The 21,185-nt window shown below is 36.2% G+C and overlaps 1 protein-coding gene across 2 annotated transcripts; it reads left to right on the forward strand.

The window, feature by feature from the left end:
* The first annotated feature begins 21 nt into the window (after positions 1–21).
* LOC135418059 (protein FRA10AC1) lies at positions 22–21,185 on the forward strand. 2 transcript variants are annotated; one of them, XM_064662906.1, is made up of 14 exons: positions 22–153; positions 4,125–4,201; positions 6,211–6,303; positions 6,388–6,433; positions 7,253–7,329; positions 8,017–8,100; positions 8,578–8,662; positions 12,071–12,116; positions 14,386–14,499; positions 15,427–15,469; positions 16,944–17,068; positions 17,696–17,734; positions 19,036–19,120; positions 19,562–21,185. In XM_064662906.1, exons 1-14 carry the CDS (start codon positions 121–123, stop codon positions 19,602–19,604), a joined length of 990 nt encoding a protein of 329 aa, XP_064518976.1. In that variant the 5' UTR covers positions 22–120; the 3' UTR covers positions 19,605–21,185. The 2 variants fall into 2 exon arrangements, with proteins under 2 accessions (XP_064518976.1, XP_064518977.1); XM_064662907.1 differs by lacking the exon at positions 22–153 and adding an exon at positions 3,441–3,461.

A 21,185-nucleotide genomic window follows, 5' to 3' on the forward strand; every position in this document is an offset into this window, starting at 1 on the left:
GGGAGCCCCCGGCGCGGGCGCGCTCCGCCTCTGCCCCGCTTTCCGGGAGCGGCTCGCGGAGCGGTGCCGGCTCCGGGAGCAGGGCCGGGCGGCGCAGGCGGCCCTGGCCGCGCCGCCGCCATGGAGCCCAACCAGCTGCGCCTCTCCGCGGCCGTGAGTGGGGCAGGAGGGAGGGGGAGGAACGGAGGGAGCCCGGCAGGGACAGGCCCGGCGGAGGCCGCGGCCTCCATGGCGGCGGGGCCGGGGCGGGCGGGGAAGGGCCGCGCTGCCCTCCACGGACGGGCTGCCCGGGGTTCGCGGCCGTGCTCCGCTCCGGCGGTGGGAGACGGGTCAGGCGGGCCGGGAGAGGACTGGGCGGCTTCCAGGACGTGAGAACGGCTTCAAAGTCGCGTTGGACCCACACGGGCCGGCGTTCGATGTGACTTTTCTCCGTGGAGCTCCACGAAATTCTAATCCTCGCTGTCGTGGTCTTCTGATGCCTACCTTTTACTCCTGCTTCTTCTTTCGTAGTTTTAATAAAGGGGCAGTATCTTGTGGGTGCTTTTCTCTTTGTCAGGGCCGTTCACTGTACAGTATATGCAAGCACTCCTTGTAGTTGATTCTACAAGGAAGAGTAAATTTGAAGCTAATTGAATTTACTCTCAGGTTTTTTTCCCCCAAGTTGCGGCTACAAAGCCTCATAGACATCAGGATGGGAAGAGTGTGTTACGGTGAAGCATTCTGACTTTACACATGGCACTCTTTATCCAGACAGGATGGCTCGTCAAGCCCCCTAGAGATCCCACGCTCCCTTCAGTCCTTCCCAGAGTAGTTTGTATCAAAACGAGCACTCGGGCCTGTTCCGGGCCACATCTGGGCTGTGAGCAGACATGGGCACAGACCTGTGTGCTGGGCAGATAAAGGGAAGGATGAGAGTGACGCTTATGACGGGAGTAGCAAGATTAGGGCTGAGGTCAGGAACCACGAGTTGGGAATTTTTGTCTAGAATTGTTTTGACTTTTTTTTCTTTTTTAACTGCTTTTCTGTGTTCAGCTGTATGTTGTGGTCAGGAGCCGACATGAACTGTGATGTGTCCATTTCACTAGTGTGCATTTACCTCATTAGAGAGACGCCTTCTCTGAATGTAAATACCTGCTGTAAATGCAGTGCTGGGGAATCTGTAGTGTCCTATATTGAGATCAAGAGTTGGTATCTATGTCTGCCATCAGCTGTGGACAGCATTCATTTATTTACTGTGTTTAAATTGCTGGGGTTTAGGACTCCTAAGTTAAGTGGACTCTGTTCTGTCTCCGATTGTTTCATTATTAGTTAATCCAAGATGTTGGGATTACTTAAATGTGAGCTAAATGTACCCCAGAACATATTGGTATTTGCTTTAATTTTGTGGTTTCAGTTTGTTTTGTTGTTTGGGAATAAAAAGTTCAGAGTTGATGCAACAGACAAAATACACGGTACCATTTAAGTTACGTACCTTTCATGTTTGCGTTTTGATAAAACACTTGGTATTTATATTAATAATTTACCAGAAGCATTCTGAGTCTGACAAATTCCATCAAAGCAAAGTTTATATTAAAGAGTTTATTAAATAGTGAAAATAGTTATTTTAAATATTGTTGACAATTTTGCATGCCCATGTCTACATCTGCTAGCTTGGGCACAAAGCTTTGGTATCTGCCCCTCTTTTACTACAGTTAAATACATTTTCTTTATCTGGGATTGTTCTCTGGGTTTTTTTTTTCTTGTGGGGAAGGGAAGAAATCTGTCATGAAATTTTACAGTATGAAGCAGGTGTGTGTTTACATTGTCCTTCCAAAATGGAAAGATTGATTTATGGATGCAATTCTTTGATGGAGTTAATGAAATGTTTTACCTAAAAGTCAGGTCATCTTGATATCATCCTAAGGCGTCAGGTCAGTAATTGTTCAGTCCCAGTCTCCAAGAGTGCCATCCGGCACTGCTGGAGCTGCTGATGCCAAACTCAGCTTCAGTGCAGTACCTGCCCATCTGCTGTTGCCTTCGAAGGAGGAGTGACCTAGAAGTGTCAGGACGTCAGTCATGGGTTGTATTCTTTTTCACTCTGAATTTGTCTGTGAGCTATTGTAGTGATTCAGAGGAATGTCTGACGCTGTGGAGTTTTCCTGTCAGAAGAGCAGCCTATGCCTGCCTTAGCCATACTTGCCCTTATATTCACAGTTAACTTGGTCAACTACTTAGTGAAAATCTCCTTTCATTTGGTCTTTCCTCTTTTGGCCTTTTTCTGTACTACTTCTGTCTCATGTTGACTTTCATGCTCATTGTGTTGGCTGGGACCTTCTCCCCTTTTGAGTGTGAAGGAAGCTCCGTGTTCATCTGGGAAGCATTACTTTTGCTATTTAAAACATTCCCGGATTACCATGATATTTTTTAAATTTAGAGGCCAAATATAAATATATTTTCTGCACACTCTTAGAGTATTCAGCCTTTTCTAAAGACCACATAAGCTTCGTTAATAAAAGTAGTGGTAGGCTGGCTATTAGAACCACTTCAGCTATGGAACTTAGTACCATTGCTGCTCTTTTGCCAGTGCATGACAACCACTGACATCTGCTGCACTTTTGTTTGTTTGTGTGTCTGGTAACTGATAATTTTTCTGTTTCTTGGGAAATAGAAAGCATAAAGGTAAATCAGAAAGTTCTGGTTTGCTTTTGTTCAAATATATATGTATATGCAAGCTATGTGTTCTTCAGAAGAGTTCAAGAGTGGAAGGAGCATTACAGTATTAGTTTATTGTTAGCAATAATAAAAAAAAATTAAAAAAATCTTAAAACCAATCCTTCAGTGTCAGTTTGAGAAGATAGTGTTTTACATACTCTGCACGATACAAATCGATTGTTGGGGTCAGTAGACAAGAGAAGGCACCTCATCAAAATTATCCTGAAGAGATGTGTCTTTTTTGCAGAGTTTGTGTTTCTCAGCTTTTTGTCTAAGAAGGGGTATGATTGTAAGTAATGTAAGAATCAGCTGAGTCAAATATGTTTCTTTTCTCATTCACAGTCTGAATTACCAAGATACTTAGGGAGTGTGTGTTTGAGCCTTTCCACATGCAGATATGTAATAACCTTCCCTCTTGTTTTTACCTCAGTCGTGTAAAAGTGTTTTTTGGTGTCTGTGCTGGTTTATGCAGTTCCCAGCTCTGGCTGCACTCTCCGTGTGCTACCCCTTCAGCTGGCTGGTGTAGCTGGTTGCAGGGGCTCTGAATGAACTGTCAGAAAACTGACCTGAGTTAAAATACTCTTTTTTGGATAGGTTCCTTTGTAACTTGGGTGAGTTATTTTGTCTCGTTCATGTGTAGTTTCACAACTGTAACTGAGCGACTGGAAGGAAGGTACCAGAGTAAGAGTGAGGGAGAGGAGATAGGTTCTACTTAAACCATTGCTTCTGCCGAAGGAATTGAACATAGTATTGTCCCTTGAAAAATGGAGGTGATATATCTGGGCATCAGTCAGTTGCTGAAGGCATTAATTTGACATTGTAGTCCCAAAGTTTATGGAAAAAAAGACTTCATTTCCTGGTAGGAATGTTGTGCTGATTAGGTGGTATGTTTTTGCAGGCATGTTATTGGTTTGTATTTTAGTTATAGTTTCAATCAGATTTCCAATTACCAGTATAAGATCTAATGATGTAAAATGCTGTACCACAGCCCAAGAAACTTTTGTTCCCATCTTTCTTTGTTTATAATGTGGGCATATTGGTTGCTGTCCTCCAGCCCCATGGAAGACTTGCTCCTGGGGAGAATACTCACCTTTTTCTTGTATAAGGAACATTGAAATTAAAATCCAAAGGTATTTATCATACTTTTGGTTTTCTGCATCTATGCGAAGATTAAATATGGGGACATCTGCATATAAATTATTTATAGAGGGATCTTTAGACAGATTGACAGTCTTTCTTTACCCTGTGTTATTTGGAATATGCTCTGCATTGTCTGTTGAATTTGGCTTCATTTAGACGTATGTGAGAATTTGCACTTTTTTGCTTCCTCTCCGTCTTTCTCTTTTATTTATACATGATAGACAGTACTAATTTGTAATTATGCCATATCCATGTTACATTAGCAGATATATTGACTGGTCTATTATTTTCAGGCACATGGCCATGGAGGCTATGATTCTGATTTCAGTGATGAGGAGAGTGGAGAGAAGTCTCTGCAAAAAACTAAAAGGTAATGTAGTATAGACTTAACACTTTGCATTACACATTTTGTGCAAATGGCCTCTTCGTGTGCATAGAAGATGATGCTGTTGTATGTAAAGTCTGGTGTTGAAATGGTTTTTGAAAAAATCAATCTCTTTGATTTCTGCATCTCCTCATGTCAAGCTTGCCAAAGCTTGTCATCTCCTAGGGGCAGCTGATTGAGATCTGTTCTGCCATCTCCATCTGTTGTCTATATCCTCCTCACTTCTCGGAGCAGAGTGTTTCGTTTTTCCAAGCATTAGTATCCACTGCTGGGATTTGGCAGCACTGTTCACTTCACTATGAATCCATCAGGACAAATGGAACTGCTAGGAGAGCAAGGGAAGAAAGGCCAAGTGGTAGCAGGCTTTGTAGATATAAAACATATAAAGTGAAGAACTAATGCTACTTCTTTATTATTTAATTTGTGAAGAGACCTGGGAATTGGTGAATTGTATTGTATTCAATCCTTGAAGTGTAACTGCATATCTCTTATTTGAGATGACTTTTGCTAATTCTTTCAGTAGTTCCCACAATTAGTGACCTGGAAATTTGTAGTCTGATTTCCTTATATTGTAAAGATTTTTATTTATTTATGTATTTATTTTGTTTTGGCAATGTAGTCCTTTGACACTTTCTGCACCATACTGAACATTTGGCCTACATTATGCATGTACTTTTCTTTTTCCTGTCTCTCCCTTGCTTTTTACTGGACTTTATTTAAGAAGACTTTCTGGAAACTTTCTTAGGTCGCTTGCATATTTTCCTTTGTAGAAAAATTGAAAGAATGGATTTTGTAGTGTCTGACTGCATTCTGGGAAAAAAATTTCATGTTTTAATCGTTGGAATAAGAGCAGGCATTGTGGTGTTTCATTTATTTTATAAATATAGCTGTTCTCCATTAAAACAGTGACTGGTTTTGTTCAGATTTTGTTTTCTTTAGAAGGCCATTATACATTGTACCCTTCCACTTTCGAGGTGGAATATTAACTAACCATCAGGAGCCTTTCAAAAATACCATCATTATCCTTGTTCTGGCACACTACTGCTGATTCCCAGTAGGGCTCTTATGTGGGTTCACTCTATGTATATATCTTCTTGCTCTATGATGATATTTATTTTCACTTTAAGGAAAATAGTAGTCTTAAATTTTTTCCAAATTGCTGTTTTATGGAGTCTCCTTATGGGAATTTTGTGCTTACAGATCCTTTTGAGCAAATGATGCCCTTAGTTTCTGGACTTCTATTCCATAGCTTGGAATACAAATTCTCTGGCTTGCTTTCTTCAAGTTTCTGACTTCCATTCTTTCTGTCAGCTGATGATTATGGAAAAATCTTTTCTTCCCCTCTACTCATGAATGAAACTAATTAAATATACCTTTTACTAGCTAAAATGCATCTCTTTATAGTTAACTTTTTATTACTTTGTTGAATTCTTAAGGTATTTTTAGTTCTATGTTTTAGAACAAGTATGGTTCACAACATGGCAGTTGAGTTTTAAATTTGTGATTCATGTGATTGCACTACCAGAGGCAGAGCTGTTTAATGAGGTGATGGGCCATTGGCATGGAAGGGTGGGATAGGGTTATTAGCAGTCACTCTCATTCAGTGAGCACACTGTCCTTTCTGTTCCTGCTTTGCTGTGTAGCTGAGATTTGTAGCTGAGATTTGTAGAGGACTTAGAATGTAGAGTGAAACTCTGGAGGTTTTTCATTGTGGTTCTATAATGATAGTATTGATAAAAATAAATATTACAAGTGGCTGTTTTAAGCATTTTCCTTTAAATGCTAACTGTAAGTGATTGCCTTTCTGATTTTGTTCTGCAAATGAGGTAAAGTCCAAGCTGATATTGGTTCTGAAGTTTTGTTTCATTCATGTAGAAACCAGCAATATAACAGTTTTTGTTAATCAAGTTAGTGGAAGGTTTGGCATATGGAAATTCTATTGCTTATGGAAAGTTCTTGACTAACTTTTCTTCCTTTTTCCCACCTACCTTTAGAATAGAGGAAGATGGCCTTCTGGTAAAGCCGTTCCAAAAAGCAAAGCAAGGCAGTGTGGTTCACAGACAATTCGCAGCTGAAGAATGTGATAGGTATCTTTTATATACTGCTTTTGTGAGATATTTTTTACCTTAAGGGAAAGATAGCTTTCACTGAAGCATGTTTGTTATTAACAGGGAAGAAGCAAGAAAAAGAAGATTTCACTTGATATCGATGAGTGCTGTATCCTTCTGTTTCATTTTCTTCAAGTTTGAAGGTGGGGCACAGGTTATCCATTATGGTAAAATACTGGGATTTCTCAGTTATGACAGTAGTTGACAGTGCAGTACCAGATACTGAGTCATTCTTCACAAGAGCTACTTTTTGTTGTTGAGATACAAGTTAATTGAAAAAGAAGGCATATATAGTGTTTTTATTTTTGAAGAGGCTTATTTTCTGAATAAATAATTACAAATTTTGCTCAAATTGTGGTACAAAATGTGTTTCAAATTATGTCTCTGAGACCAATGTATTCTAAAAAGCATTACATAATTTTCCATGATTTTTTTTCATCTCCAAACTAAAGCATAGAATTTTACTTGTATGTTGACGGTAAAAATGTAATAAATTGTTCCATTTTAGTAGCCAGACTATTTTTATAATGCAGAAATACAAACCTGTTCTAAACCAAAACTGCAATACTGAGAAGCTGTTGTCTAAATTACAGCTGAGAAAATAAACCAAGTTTCTGTGTGTATGAGTACAGAGCATGTTTGATAAAGGAAGACAGTTTTATAAAGGTCTGGCAGCTGAATGAGGTTTTAAACATGAAATTGTCTTGAATTCCTGTATTTGGAAAGTAGCTTCTATGAGAGGTTATTAAGTAAAAGTTGCTAATTAATTCTGTTCTTTCCGGAAATTACTGAACTGTTTGTGAGGAAAAAAACGTCTTTCTCTTAAGTATACAAAAAGTTTTTTTGGTTTTGTTTTTTTTTTTAGTTTTAAGCTATGGTAAAACAAAAGAAGATAAGTTCTGAAACAATCCTTAATTGCTTTATTCAGTATGAAAGACATAAAAAGTTAGTGCATGACTACATTTTATACTATGGTGGCAAAATAGAGGACTTCCGACGAACTGGGTGAGAACCATTAGCAAACTTTCCCCTCGTGACCCTAAAGCTCCCCTGTTATGTCAAGCTGGTAAATATATATTATAGCTTTAGGGGCAGAAGTGGATGTGGCTGTGTGTGAAATTACTAATGTTTTTGGTCAAAAATGGTAACTACAGTAGTTGTAAATTGTAAATCCAAAAAAACAAAATTGCATTGTTTCGTTTTTTAGATAAGACCTTACCATGAGCTGAATTATTCTTGTTTTGTTATGCAAAAAGAAAGATGACAGGTGAGCATTAATTGAAGGTACATTGAGAAATATCTGTCAGTACCTTCAAAATAAGAGTCTGAAATACTTTTGAAATGTGCAAAAATGCTATCCATTGTCCAGAATAATGATAACCTTCTTTAGAGATATATATAACTGCCTTTTAAAATTACTGTCTTCAATAAAGAGTATAAAAAGTGTTTTCAGATAGGATCAAGTCATCCACAATTGCAGTGGCCATTTCCCACCCTGAGGTTTTTTTTGTTTTTAGGGAACAGGTGTGCCAGGGAATACATTTTTGGTAGTTTTATTTCATAGCAATGTATCCCTTTATGCTGTGGGGTGGAGATCATAACTGTGGAATACTGATGCTTACCAAATTATTATTTGATGGACTTTTCACTTTAATATTACATTGTACTAAAAAAAAGTGTGTCCTTTTATAGAGCAAATGACAAGACGGATCTTGATGTTATTAGAGAAAACCACAGATTCCTGTGGAATGAAGAAGACGAAGCAGACATGAATTGGTACTGAAAATATTATAGAACATGTTATTTTTAGATCACTTGTACTAAATTTGTAGTGTCCCCTACTAATAAGAATTACTGTGCATACTTAGTGATCATTCTTTGATCTTTGATGCATTTGAAAATGAAAGACCATTAGGAGGTATTTCATATTGCAATATTGCTCAAGTGGCAACATGAGTTGATGACAGAAAAACTAATAAATAATTGTGCATTCTCTGAGATTCAAATGACTGTTCTGAAAACTCTGAAGAAATCTGAGTTTGAAAAAACATAGTTTAGTATGTATTGCAGATTTATTTTATGTATATTTTTCCAATTTTATGGAAATTACTCCTTAGTTTAATAAGTGTGTATCTGTTTCATTTCTCTGCAACTTGTGTTCTTTGCATGAAACAACATCTTGTTAATGTCATTACAATGTAAAGTGAATTGTGTCATGTTCTGTATTTAATAAAAAAATGCCTTTTGTTATAGGGAGAAGAGGCTTGCAAAGAAGTATTATGATAAACTGTTCAAAGAATACTGCATAGCAGATCTCAGCAGATACAAAGAGAATAAGGTATGTTTAATTATTGTAAATCACACTGGTTTTGAAGTATGTCCTTTTTAAAAATTGCCTTATGATTGTGGATACATTGTGAAACTGGAATGTTGTACCCCTTCCCTAGAGAAAGAGTTGTGAGAATTTGTCAAGTTACTTAATAAGCAGCAGCAGTTTGAATCCAAGCATTGTCACTGCCCCAAAAATGTGCTTCTGTGGGAATACGAGCATTTCTGTCAGATGGTGTTTTATGAAGAGGTACATTGTGTGTGAAAAAGGCAGAAAAAGCAAAGGGGTTAAAGGAAGAAGGCTAGAGAGGTTGCTTGGAGAGGAGCAATAGATGAAGCCTAGAAAACCCTGGAATGTTACTGTTAAAAAAAAAAAGGTCTAAAAAGAGTTTTGTACTTGAATGCTGGCAGAAACAATTTTGGAAAAGTCTATTCTAAAGTAGCATCTTTTGCTGGTTGTTCTTTTTTTCTGTTTGTGGAAACAGGATCTGTATGTGCCTTGTAAATAAATAGAATTTCTTAAGAGAAACAGCCCAGTTCCAGCACCAGGTTTTCTTCTTAACTGGAACAGCCTTTATTTTCTCCAAGTTTTTGGCTGACTAACTTCTTAGTCAGAGAGCATACAGGAATTTTCTATTGTGGTTTTGCAAAGAGTTTAGCTAACTCAGATATGTCTTGGTGTTAACACACAGTAACCCAGTGCTGTAAACAGTGTCTATATAGTCCTTTTAGACTATTTATAGTATTGAAAACTACATTAACTGGTAAATAGTTGAAAGAACTGGGCTTAACTCTATTAGGCAGAAAAGATGATAGTCATCTAAAGACAATTGGAACAGTAAAATGTGAACACTTAATTAAAATTAACAAAAATTAAAACGCTGAAGATGCCTTCCCTCCTTTTTTTGAGTAAATTTCATTTTATTTTCCTATAGCTGTTTCATATTGCTCAATGTCCTCTCTGTCCCCTAGCTGATTTCCCTGGAGCAGACTTACAGATTTTGTTTCTTTCACTGCTGTGCCAAGTTTCCGTGTGTTTGCTATCTTTTGTGGGAAACCCTTCTGCCCTAGATTTTTCGTGTGTGTGTGTTGTGTGAACAGTATTTCCCTGTCAGACTTCAAGTGTGTCTGTCCTAACTTTGAGGTCACTCTTAATTCCCATTTATACACATAAGTCATTACCTATATTTTTGGAATTGCCATGTCAGCATAACTGCTGTGTCATGCAGTTCGTAAAATATTTATGCTTTCTGTTCTCAAATACATTCTGATCGTATGAAAGTCCTTTCTTAGAAATTCTTAGAAAAATAGGAAAAACAAGAGATTTTTTTTCAATTACTGATTTATCCATGCCTATGTTTGGTAGGGAAGGATTTCAAAGCAGGCTTTTTTCTTGGAAGTCTGAAATGGGCTGCTGATCCCATTCGCACCAATGGAATGCAGTCTGTGCTTTCAGATTTTTCCTGCCTTGATTTTTTTTTCTGCATTTTGAGAAACTGTTGGATATCTTTAGCCCCTTGTGCCTTCTGTTTTGCAGTGCTGGTGCTATGAGAGGTTGCAGGGTGGATAACAAGCTTCTTAGCTGGCCAACTTTTTGTATGATAGTTGTTGATGCTTTATATGATGGTACTTCATATTGATATAAGAAAGTAGAAGCATTGATTTGCTGGAACAACCTCCCCAGTGGCACGTTACAATCCCCACAGCTGGAGGTTTTGCAGGTGCAATTGCACAGGGTGCTGGATAATCTCATCTCTGCCCCCTTTCCCATGAATAGTTGAACAAGGTTGAACAACAATGGTTGTCTAGGTGCCTTCCAGCCTGGGCTGTTCTTTGATTCTGTTGGTGCTATATCCTGCTTAGATGGTGTCAAAGTAAAGTTGGAGGTCAGTTTTCTGTAATGTTTTAAACGTTTATATTGCACAGATTGAGACTTGCACATACATGCTCATCTGGCTTTTCACAGCTGTAATTGTTTTGCTCCAACAAAATCTTCAAGTCAGATAATTTTTCTAAAGATCTCTGCATAGAGATTGTAGCTCAGATCTCTTTTGGAATTTTTCTTCCAATAAAAAATTATGTTTTCCGGAATACTGGATAATTATAAGGGCAAGTTTCATGGGAGCGTCTCTCCTGAGGTCTGAAAAATAAGCAGAGCACCTTGTCAAAGGCTGAAGCTGAGAAGAAAACAGTAAGAAGCTCTAAGATATATGAACCCCCAAGGCTGCAGCCACATTGCAAATGTTGCTGGTTCAGGCTGTTTCGCTGACATGCACACATGGCTGTGCACACACACACACATGCACACACACACACATGCACACACACACACATGCACACACACACACATGCACACACACACACGCACACACACACACACATGCACACAGAGATGGCTGAGACTCCCCTAGTCTCGCAGCACACCCCCTGTGCTGTCAGCCCTAGACATACAGAGGTGTTCTCACACCCAGAGCTGACCCATGCAGACTCGCTCACCCTCCATGCTCCCAGGCCCTTCACCTTGCTGATGGTCTGGCTTGGTCTTCACTGCTGCTCACACACTCACTTGCACTCATCTTGGTTGCTGGCACTGCAGTCAAAGAGGACCTTGTGATCCATGATCCCACTTTTCATTGTGTGGTTAGGACATACAATCTTTTCCTTTTAATCAAATGCCAATGTGAACCTCTGGTATGAGGCTACTTAGAGACAGTGTGTTCTGACAGCTATTGCTTGTGATGGGTCTGTTACTCCTTACATTTTCCCTAGATAAGAAATTTTTAGGTCAAGGTTGTCTTTGAACCTTCAGTGCATCTTGTCTGCAAGCTTTCAGGCTGATAAATGACCGTCTGTATTGTCAGATAGTTTAATTCTATTGTCAGTTTTGTGATGCAGCAAGGGAGCTGCATTAGCTCTGCATCTAAGCTTTACTTTGATATGCATTGGACTTGAAATGTTTTCTTCTTGTTGTTGTCTTATTTTTCTAGAAAAGTTCTTATTTGCTGTCTCTGCTTTGTTTTGCAGCTTAACAGATTGGAAATGTCTCCTATTGCCAAGAAATGAAATCTGTTTGACACCTGGTCATTAAATAGAATACATTTTATTCTTTTGTTTTTATTTCCAGATTTCTAGGCCAACTTGTCTTCCACTTGGAAATGTTAATATTTTTGCTTTTGTAATTGTTTTTCAGTATGGAGACTTTCCTGTGAAAATTAAAATATGTAAAGTATTTTTATAAATAAAATATCATTCTGGGAAGCAGAGGCAGAGAGATATATTTAATTAAAAGAGAAAGAAATTAAATTTTTCTGACTGAGATTGAATGGATGAACCACATGCAGGAATTCAGTCAGTTGAAATTATTCTTTCTGATACTGAATACATTGAGTATTTACAACTTAATTTTGGTTCTTAACAGTTTGGATTTAGATGGCGACATGAGAAAGAAGTAATTTCAGGAAAAGGTAATGCTATCTTTCATTTTTTATTACATTTCTTGATGCTTTTTGACATAATTTTGTAAGACGGTATTTGACAATACTGGTAAGTTTATCAGATAATAATGGACGATAAATTGACTTAACTTCCAACTTTGCTGTTTTATGCACATAGGTCTAGAGTGCACACTGATCTGCATATTTTAACATTAAAAGAACATTTGGTTTATTCTCAAAAGATCAGATTTGTAGTGAACACCACCATAACACATTTGATAATGTAGAATACTCTTAATTGAAGTGTCTCAGTACATTTCCTCAGGAAATTATTTATTAATAGTTTCTCCAATGCTGCTCTGCAAAAGGTTAACTTTTTAATCAAAGTTTCTTCTGTTAAGGTTTCTTCTGTTTGAGGTTAAATTGGAATTGAAAGCCTCAATGGGAATAGTGGGAATGGTTATCATGTCTCCCAATCCTGTTTCTGAATTAGCAGCTTAATTCTGTGTGTGAATTCTTACCAGTGTGTTACTGGGACCTTGCACAGCAGTCCCCATTCCATGGCCTAGGTGCTTGGGCATTTTCAAGTTGCTGAACAAGCAAGAAAATGAGGTGAATAGATTGCTCTTCCTGTGGGTGGATCCTCATACGTGTGTAGTTTTCAGAAGTCATGGATGCAGACACAAGAAAATCGTATGGGGTGATATTGTTGAGCAGTGTCTCTCAGCTACAGTTTTGTGGAGAGCTGCATTCTGTAAACAGCTCTATTATAGTATACTACAGAAAGTTAAAAAAAATTTATGTTTTTAAAAATATATATTTCACATTAGGAAGTGTAAACATTAATGATGGGATTTTTAAGCTATAAAGATTAGAACTTCTAAAGGTGGTTGTAGTAATATGTTGCATTCAGCACTACAGATTATGTTACCAGATAGTTACATTTGGTGTGTGTTTTATTGAATGCTTTAAAAAGATAATTAAAATTAAATGAGAAATAAATTATTTTTATGTCTTCATGGGGGAAAAGAATTTAAAGCTGCATTATAATTTTAATATCTGGTACTCCATATTTTAAAATGTGGCAAAAAGTGCAGAATTACATGTTTCAAGCTTTTCAATGGAATGCTGATGGAAAGCGTACAATGGAATATAAGAATTGATAAATCCTCCCTTTCACCACTGGAGGGCGCGAGAACCCAACGCGCTCACGGATGTCGGACTCTCTTCCCGAGTGCGGTTCTAAACTATCCTTTAAAAAAGGCGTGGGTCTTCAATGCTATTTTCAAATATAAATCAGCAATATAAATTGATTTACTCAAATCTAATAAAACGTTTACCTGCCTGTCTGATAATTTGCATTGTATGTACTTAATTTAGCTGTGTCAGTAATAGTGGTGATGAGAACCACTGCTGGTGCCTTCAAGTGTTCACATTGCAAGTGGTGTTTCATTGCAGAACTGAAGTATCTGAGGACACTGCCAATCCACTAGTTAGCAGCTTAAGCAGAATTTTCTGAGGTTAATCGTTCACCAGCAGTCCTGCTTGTGAGCCTATTAATACACATTCTTCACATCCCTTCTACCAGCCCTGTATACAAATCAGGCTTCTGCAAAAGGAATATATGTATCTATTTCTCCAATATTAGGAAGTCAGTGCTGTAAACAACATTGGTTATGTGCAGATTGTATTAAAATCATTGTTACCTTTCACATAATGAACTGAAGGAAGCTATTAAAGCTGACATATCATTTCTTACAAAATTGAATTTCCTTTTCTTGAAAGAAAGGTGTTTATGAAAGGTCATTAGAATACAAGTTGTATGTCTGGTGTATCAGGTAAAATAAGAATGTGGGCATCTTCATTTGGTATGATACTTTCAATAGCTTGATGTCATTAAAGATGCATGTCTGTATCACAGTTCCTAATCCATGACCACTACTAAGTAAGTAATTATTTAGGGTATAGAATGTCTCCTAGTAACATTCATTTTTTCAGAGTTCAGTATTAGGCTTATTATTTCTTATCTTATCTTCATCCATACCTTTCAAAACACAGTTCAGTTTTGTTTTTCTTTGCAAATAGGCAGCATTAGGCAAGTTTGATTGATTGATTGATTGCTTTGTTGTTCTCTGTTATTGTTTCCTTACTCTAGATGTTATTTTTAGATTTACACTCTTTTTTGTTTGAAAGAAATGGAACACAAAAAGCAAAAACTGAGCAAAACTGGAAATAACAAGCCTAAACCTATGCATGTTAATCATTGAACCACACTTTGCTGGTTTTGACCTCTTTACAGGTCAGTTTTCCTGTGGAAATAAGCACTGTGATGAGCAAGAAGGCCTGAAGAGCTGGGAGGTGAATTTTGGTTACGTTGAGCATGGTGAAAAGAGGAATGCACTTGTGAAGTTGCGTAAGTCAGCCCTTCAAGGATATGTACACTTAAAAGAAGACAAATATCTTGTGCTTTAAAAGCCATCGAACAAGACTCAGTTATATTAGCTCATGCAAAGTGAAAAATGCAGAATAGGATATAATTTTCTTAATCACAGGTGGTAGTATGATGGTCTTGATTTAGAGAGAACAGCTATTATCATTATATATAATGAAGTTGTTACAGATTGACCACTTCATACTGTATAATGAATGATGTCATAAAATTAGAATAATTGATTATAAGCTGTTCTGTATACAGGCATGTCTAGTTTTAATGGACAGTACGACATTGCAGGGAGGGTTTCAGCATTGTCATTGCTCATTCAGTTACAACCCTTAGGAGTCCTTAGGGTTTTGGACCAGACAACTTCTTACACACCTTCAGCTCTACGGATTTTAATATTTATGTTTTCTTACAAAGTTCTTATCTTTAATTAATTTCTTTTCCATTCTTGCATCTTGACTGGGATTTTCTTTTTCAGTATTGTGTATATTTTGATACATTCATCACATAATTAAACTTACCATAGTTTACACAGTTACTTTGTGTAAAACAAGCTAATGGTGGTTTTTTTGTTTTGTGTGCAAGACGCTCCATGTAGGAGCACTTGGTCTCTGGCAAAGCTCTAAGACACATAAAATGTGATGTCTGTACGTGATAAGCACTGATACTTTTTTAATGAATAGTTGCCAATGCTAAACCTGTGATCTTTCTCCAGGTTTAGTAAAATCCGGGTTTGTACTGAAGAATTTCGTTGTGGTATTTTTCTAAATCCTGGCTGCAATTACATTGTAACTACAGTTTTGAAGGAAAAGCTACTGGAACTGAAAGATCTGCTTCTAAATTTTGTTAATTATGCTTATCAGAATGATGGCTGCAATGTTCTTATTTTCTCTTTTTCAGGACTATGTCCAGAATGTTCCTACAAACTAAACTTTCATCACCGGTAATGAAATATTTTAAAATATGGGGGGTGAATTATTGATAGGTTACAGTTATGATGAACAGCAAATAGGGGAAAGACTTCACCTAGATGATTAGAAACTTCATTTATGCTGAACTAGCATAAACGTTCTGTAGTTCTTATAAAGTCACTGACTTGTCCCTGTTGAGAGTTAGGGACTGCACTAACAAAAGTGCAAAACCCCTCAAATTGGAAGAATCCCATCCCTACCACCACAGAAGTTTCATTTGCTTAATTTCAGCCTAGTGATTATTTTCCTTATCTGAACATTTATGCAAAACACTTTTTAAATTTCCCCTCTTGCTTTGTTTCAGAGCTGAAATGCTTTTCCTTTTACTAGAAATAGTGGCTTTATGTGTGAGTCAAGTGACTGTGCTTGGAAAGTTTGAATTTGAATGTTTGTTCTTCTTTGAGAATCACTTATTAATTGGAGAGAAAATTAGTGTATTTTGAACCTACAAAATGTGTACATTAAGATTAGATTTTTTTAAATTTGTTTTTTTATGTAGTATCTGTAATCTTATTGAATTCCACAGCTATTGACACTCAGGTTTTATGATTTTTTAAATTTTGATGTGGCATTAACTTAGTTCCATGTCTCAGTAATTAACCCATACAATTATCTGCAAAGCATGTGAAAGGCAAACCTCTGAGCCAGGAAACAATGATTTCTTTTCTAAAGTAACACAAATCAAATGTGCATCTAGTAGTCAATCCATTTTGAAAGTTAATTCATACGCAATTTCACTAGAGCACTGTGTAGGCAGATATTAGGAGGGATAATTCATTAACTGAGATTAGTTTGATCTGTCTTGATTTTTGGAACTAAAGTCGTAAAACCACTTGAGTTCTGAGTAAGCATGGTCACACATTTTGACTGTTCCAAAGAATACTTACTTTGAAAGAATTTCACTGACCTCTTCTTACAAAGAAGTAGGAAAAAGCCTATGTTCTTACAACAAACCAGTATAAGTAATGCTGAAAATAAAACACATGGCTTGGTTGTTTGCAGCAGCTTCTTAGGCTTGAGAGTCCTCTACCTCAGGTTTTGTTGCTATCAAATATGAAAATATATTTTAAAATCTGTATTAACTGTGTTTTTCTCACTACACATATACAAAGTTGTTTGCTAAAAGAAAAAAACTCAAAATAAGTAAGAATTCGGCATGTTATAAAATTGTTTTCTGTATTTAATGTTTGTTTGCCAGTGCACTGTTTTTGTTGTCTGTATCAGTGTCATATTAGTGAGTTTAGCATTTCCTGCCCTTTGCCTTCAGCTCTAGAGCTCGTGTTTCTATAGCACTTTTCTTTTTAAAACCAAATTAATTTTTTTCAGTTTAGCTACTGTTAGGTTTCTGAAAAAATGAGAGCTGTTTGACTGAATTAAATGCTTCAGATTTCCTGTTGCATAAGAAGTACATATAATAGAGAAGGTGTATATTCATCTTTTTTAAAGGAGGAAAGAAGTCAAAGCACACAAGAAAGGAGGCACAGCTGTACAGGACTCTAAAGAGCCAAAAAATAAGAAGACTAAATTTTCTCATTCAACAAAAAAGAAGTCCAAAAAAAAGACCCATAAAGGTACATTTAAGTTTTAATCCTTCAGTTATTAAAATATACAAATGTGTTAGTTGAACCTTAGTTTTCCTATAGCTGCATAGATATAGATGCATAATTATATAGATAAATACATTTAGTTATATATAGAGATATGTAACTTTCTTGATTCTAACACAGGTAGTCAAAACGATAAATTTCTGAGGTAAAATTTCCTAGGTGCAAAAAAAAAGATAAATTTCTTATATGTAGCAGAGAGGGAGAGCCTTTTGAAAAATATGCATTACAAGGAAAATTTGTCCAAGAATTGGACATTGCATACCAGAAAGGGTTGTGAAGTATTTCATTTCATGAGACTTTGGGGTTGAAAACCTTTTGGAAATGTTAGATAACCTTTTTACACCACAGATCTTGGGATAACATAACTGAACTAAAACTGAGACCTTTGCACTCATGCAAAAAAAATCCTTCTACTTCGGTATTTGCTTGCTTTTTTTGAGTGTGGTTGTGCATGTTTGTGCACGTTTGTGTGTAATACATTGTGAAACAATGTGTGTGAACAACTGCGTGTAATCCTTGTGAACAATTTAAGATAACGGATAACCAAGGTAAGCTTACCATTTTTTTTTCTATCTTGGTGCTTCTTTACAGATCAGGTTTCTTCAGAAGATTCAGATAGTTCTGATAAAGGTAAAGTATTTTAATATCTCTTATGTTTTTGTAATTAGTTGTTTTATTTCATTTGTCATTGATCTTAGTTTTATTAGCTGACTTTTTTATTATTTTATAAGATAAAAATGCTGCATGCAAACAAACAAATATGAAGGTTCAAATTAATTACTTATATATCCTGGAGAAAAACTGTAGGGAATTTTAAGAAGGAAATTGTTTAAGCAAAGAATGAAAATGTGGGCAGATAACAGAATAGAAATAATCAGAAAAATGAGAGGTCAGACTGTTCCAGAAAAGAGTAGAGGGTGCAAAAATAGGTACATTATTAATTGCATGGGTCCAGGTATGCAAATGTATGCTGTGTAATCTGTGCTGTGTAAGGAAAGTACTTTTCTGATATAATAACTAGTACATTTTCCTTCACAGAATTGTATGTACTCTGCTCAAAAAAATAAAGATTTTAAATACATCCTAGGCTTTAATAAAGTCTTTTCCAGCTACCACCAGTAGTACCTCAGAGACCTACTTGTTGCACGAGCACTCAGTCTCAGTAACTCTTTAGGCACTGGTTGTCTCTCTAGCTCAGTAATTCCAGTCTCCAGTTTCTTTTTGATTAAAAAAACCCTGTCTTCTGGTCATGCCAATTCTTGCTGCAGACTGTCTAGAAGGGATTGAGTGTTTCTACTGATTTCTGTGCTCTGCTGTACGTTTTTAAGGATGTCTTGAGGCTCCAGGTTTTCACAGTTAGCTACAGGAAGACCTGAAGCAGTTTTCTTATGACTTGGACCATGCCCAAAGTTTCTGTTTTGCCAGGAAAGCTTTATTGGAAGATCAGTTTTTTCTAGGTCAGTGCATGCTTCTGATAAGAGTTTTCACTCCTATATACTTACACAAAACAGTTATGCAGTAATCCGTGTTTTCTGACAATTTCACTGGTAAGTCACGATATAAATAGTCATTTAAGTAGAAATAAGGTAATTGATCCATTTAATGTCATTAATTGAAACTCTGTTGTAATTCTGGGTTTGCGATTGTTTGATTTTAGGAACAAAATGCTGTGCTGCTGTTGTGTCGAGAGCAGTGTTTTCACGCAATTGTTGTTATGTTTGGCCAAAACGTTAGTTCATGGTATCCAAGACTCTTTTTGATGGTAAATTGATTAAAGTTGCAAAACATTTTCATTTTCATTTTATGCAAGGCAAAGTGTTAATTCTCATGATTGTAGTTAAACATTGCTCCTAGTAATATGCCATCTAAGTAAAAAAAAAAGATTAAATATTTTACAATTTATTTAATAAACACTTTAAATTTTTTAACAGATTCTAATAACAGCGATGCAGAAGATGGTCCTTCAGATGCTGACTTTTGGAAAGGTCCCCTACAAGATGCAGATGAAAAATCACGGTTAGTTTGATCCTGTGAACTTGTAGCTGGTAAAATGTGCAGTGTCCATTCAGAACTGCAAAGGCAGAGATTTTTCCTGAGTGTTTCGATGAATAATCTGACATTTAAAGTTATGTCAAATCTTTTTTCATGCTAACCTAAGAATGTGTTTTAAAGAGGAGTCATAACACAACTCTGGATGAAAACCTTTCTCAAGCCACTGATACCACTGCTGTCTTACCTTCTACTATGCTGTTAATTATTTTATAAGTAAATCCTAACGGCTCACTACTGTTGCTCAGTCAAGAAATTGTGAAGGATATTGGAATAATTCAAAATTATCTATATGTTCTACAATTCTAAGAAGTAGTTTACTAAATATTTTTCATACAAAGATTATCTCCTAGGTAAAAATCCAAAGCAGAACTGTCTTTGACATTTTTGTTGTTGTTGTTCTTACAGGGAGGAGGAGTTTGATGAGTATTTTCAAGACTTGTTTCTCTAAACCTTGAAATTGATATAGGCTGACTTTCTTCATGAATTGTCAAGATGGAAGTCTGGAAATCCAGTCATAATTTACCAGAGACCTCTTTCTTCCAGCATACTTTTTCTACAGTCACTCATATGAACCATTTGGGTAGATTATCTTTGTAGAAGGCTTCAAATCTAAAAACTTTGTCTCTTATGATAGGTTGCATACTCATGAAACAAGAGAAATAACTCTTTCAGTGCAAAAGATATATGGCACCCAGACTTAAACAAACAAGAATATGGTTTATTAACATTACATCAGAAGTTCACTGCTTTTTATTTTATCCCAAACTTCAGGTATTGTCAGATTTTTATGAAGGAGCATTTGTAAGTTTCTGTGAGTAGTTTAAAGCCATACACTTTAATATATTTGTATTTTTAATTTATTTAACAAGAGGTAATAGCCTTAAATTTATTGGCCATGTAGACTTTAATATTCAGGTATTAGTCTCTGTAAGTATTTTCAAGTGCTATTGGAGAAGTTCAAGTTTTATCAAATATGTACTCTGCTTGAATTAAGTAAATTGTGAAATGTCTCCCATAATCCTTTAAAAAGTTCAGTTTATTGTGACTTTGTTTTAAATTTCAGCTAAAATGCGATGTGTCTTATAATTCCATTTATAAAAATTTGGTTGGTATTTTTGATGTAAAACATACGTGTGTGGCTTTCTACCAGAGATGTACATGTGACTTTTGTGTTATCTGTGGCTTCTGATCTCCTTTCCATTTATTGAATGTTAATCCTTCTTTAAAGTGTAATCCTAAATATACAAGTAAAGCATGTATATTGCTTGAGAAACTTACTGGATTTGTATTCCTCTTCAAGGTGCAACATATCTTTAAAGATTCATTCAGTTATGTTTCACAAGAAACAGTCTGCACATGAATAAGTACAGTGGGTATTTTTTTCTGTCAGGTGCAAATTACTTTGGATACGAAGAACAAACTTTTTTAAATTAAATTTTCATGTTATTCTGAGGAAAGTTACTATTGTATAAAATATATCTTTTGATAAGTACTTTTCACTGTAGATATATGTATAGAAAGTATTTATAGTATTTGATGTGGAAAAAGGAACAGCAGAGATGGTTGCAGTGTATTTATGAACATTTTACATGCACTCATGTGAATAAGTTGAGAACTCTATTTACAAGTATTACTTAACAAAATTACATTTTGAACAGTTTGTACTTACATAATAGATGACAGTACAAGGACATATTTAGGGTGTCCTTGAGTAAGAAATAAATGTAGCCTTGCATGAAGGCTTCTTTAGGTAAGAAGGTGGATTTAAAGGTTAATTCTCTGTCATCTTGCAAGCTTGGTTGAGAGTCAAATCCAATCTGCAGCAATCTGCTTACACGTGTGCAACTTGCCCAAAGGGGCTTTTGTCGAATGTGTTGCTATATTTGTTGCTTCAAGTATTGTATATTAAGTATGTGTTCTGGATAACTAACTCCTCTTTGGGTCTTTAAAATACAGTTATAAAAATTTACAGTATACATAGTAAATACATAATTTAATACAGTTTGAATAAAATTACATTATCAAGCAA

This window comes from Pseudopipra pipra, chromosome 8 (assembly GCF_036250125.1).
Source record: "Pseudopipra pipra isolate bDixPip1 chromosome 8, bDixPip1.hap1, whole genome shotgun sequence".
Classification (NCBI taxonomy): domain Eukaryota; kingdom Metazoa; phylum Chordata; class Aves; order Passeriformes; family Pipridae; genus Pseudopipra; species Pseudopipra pipra.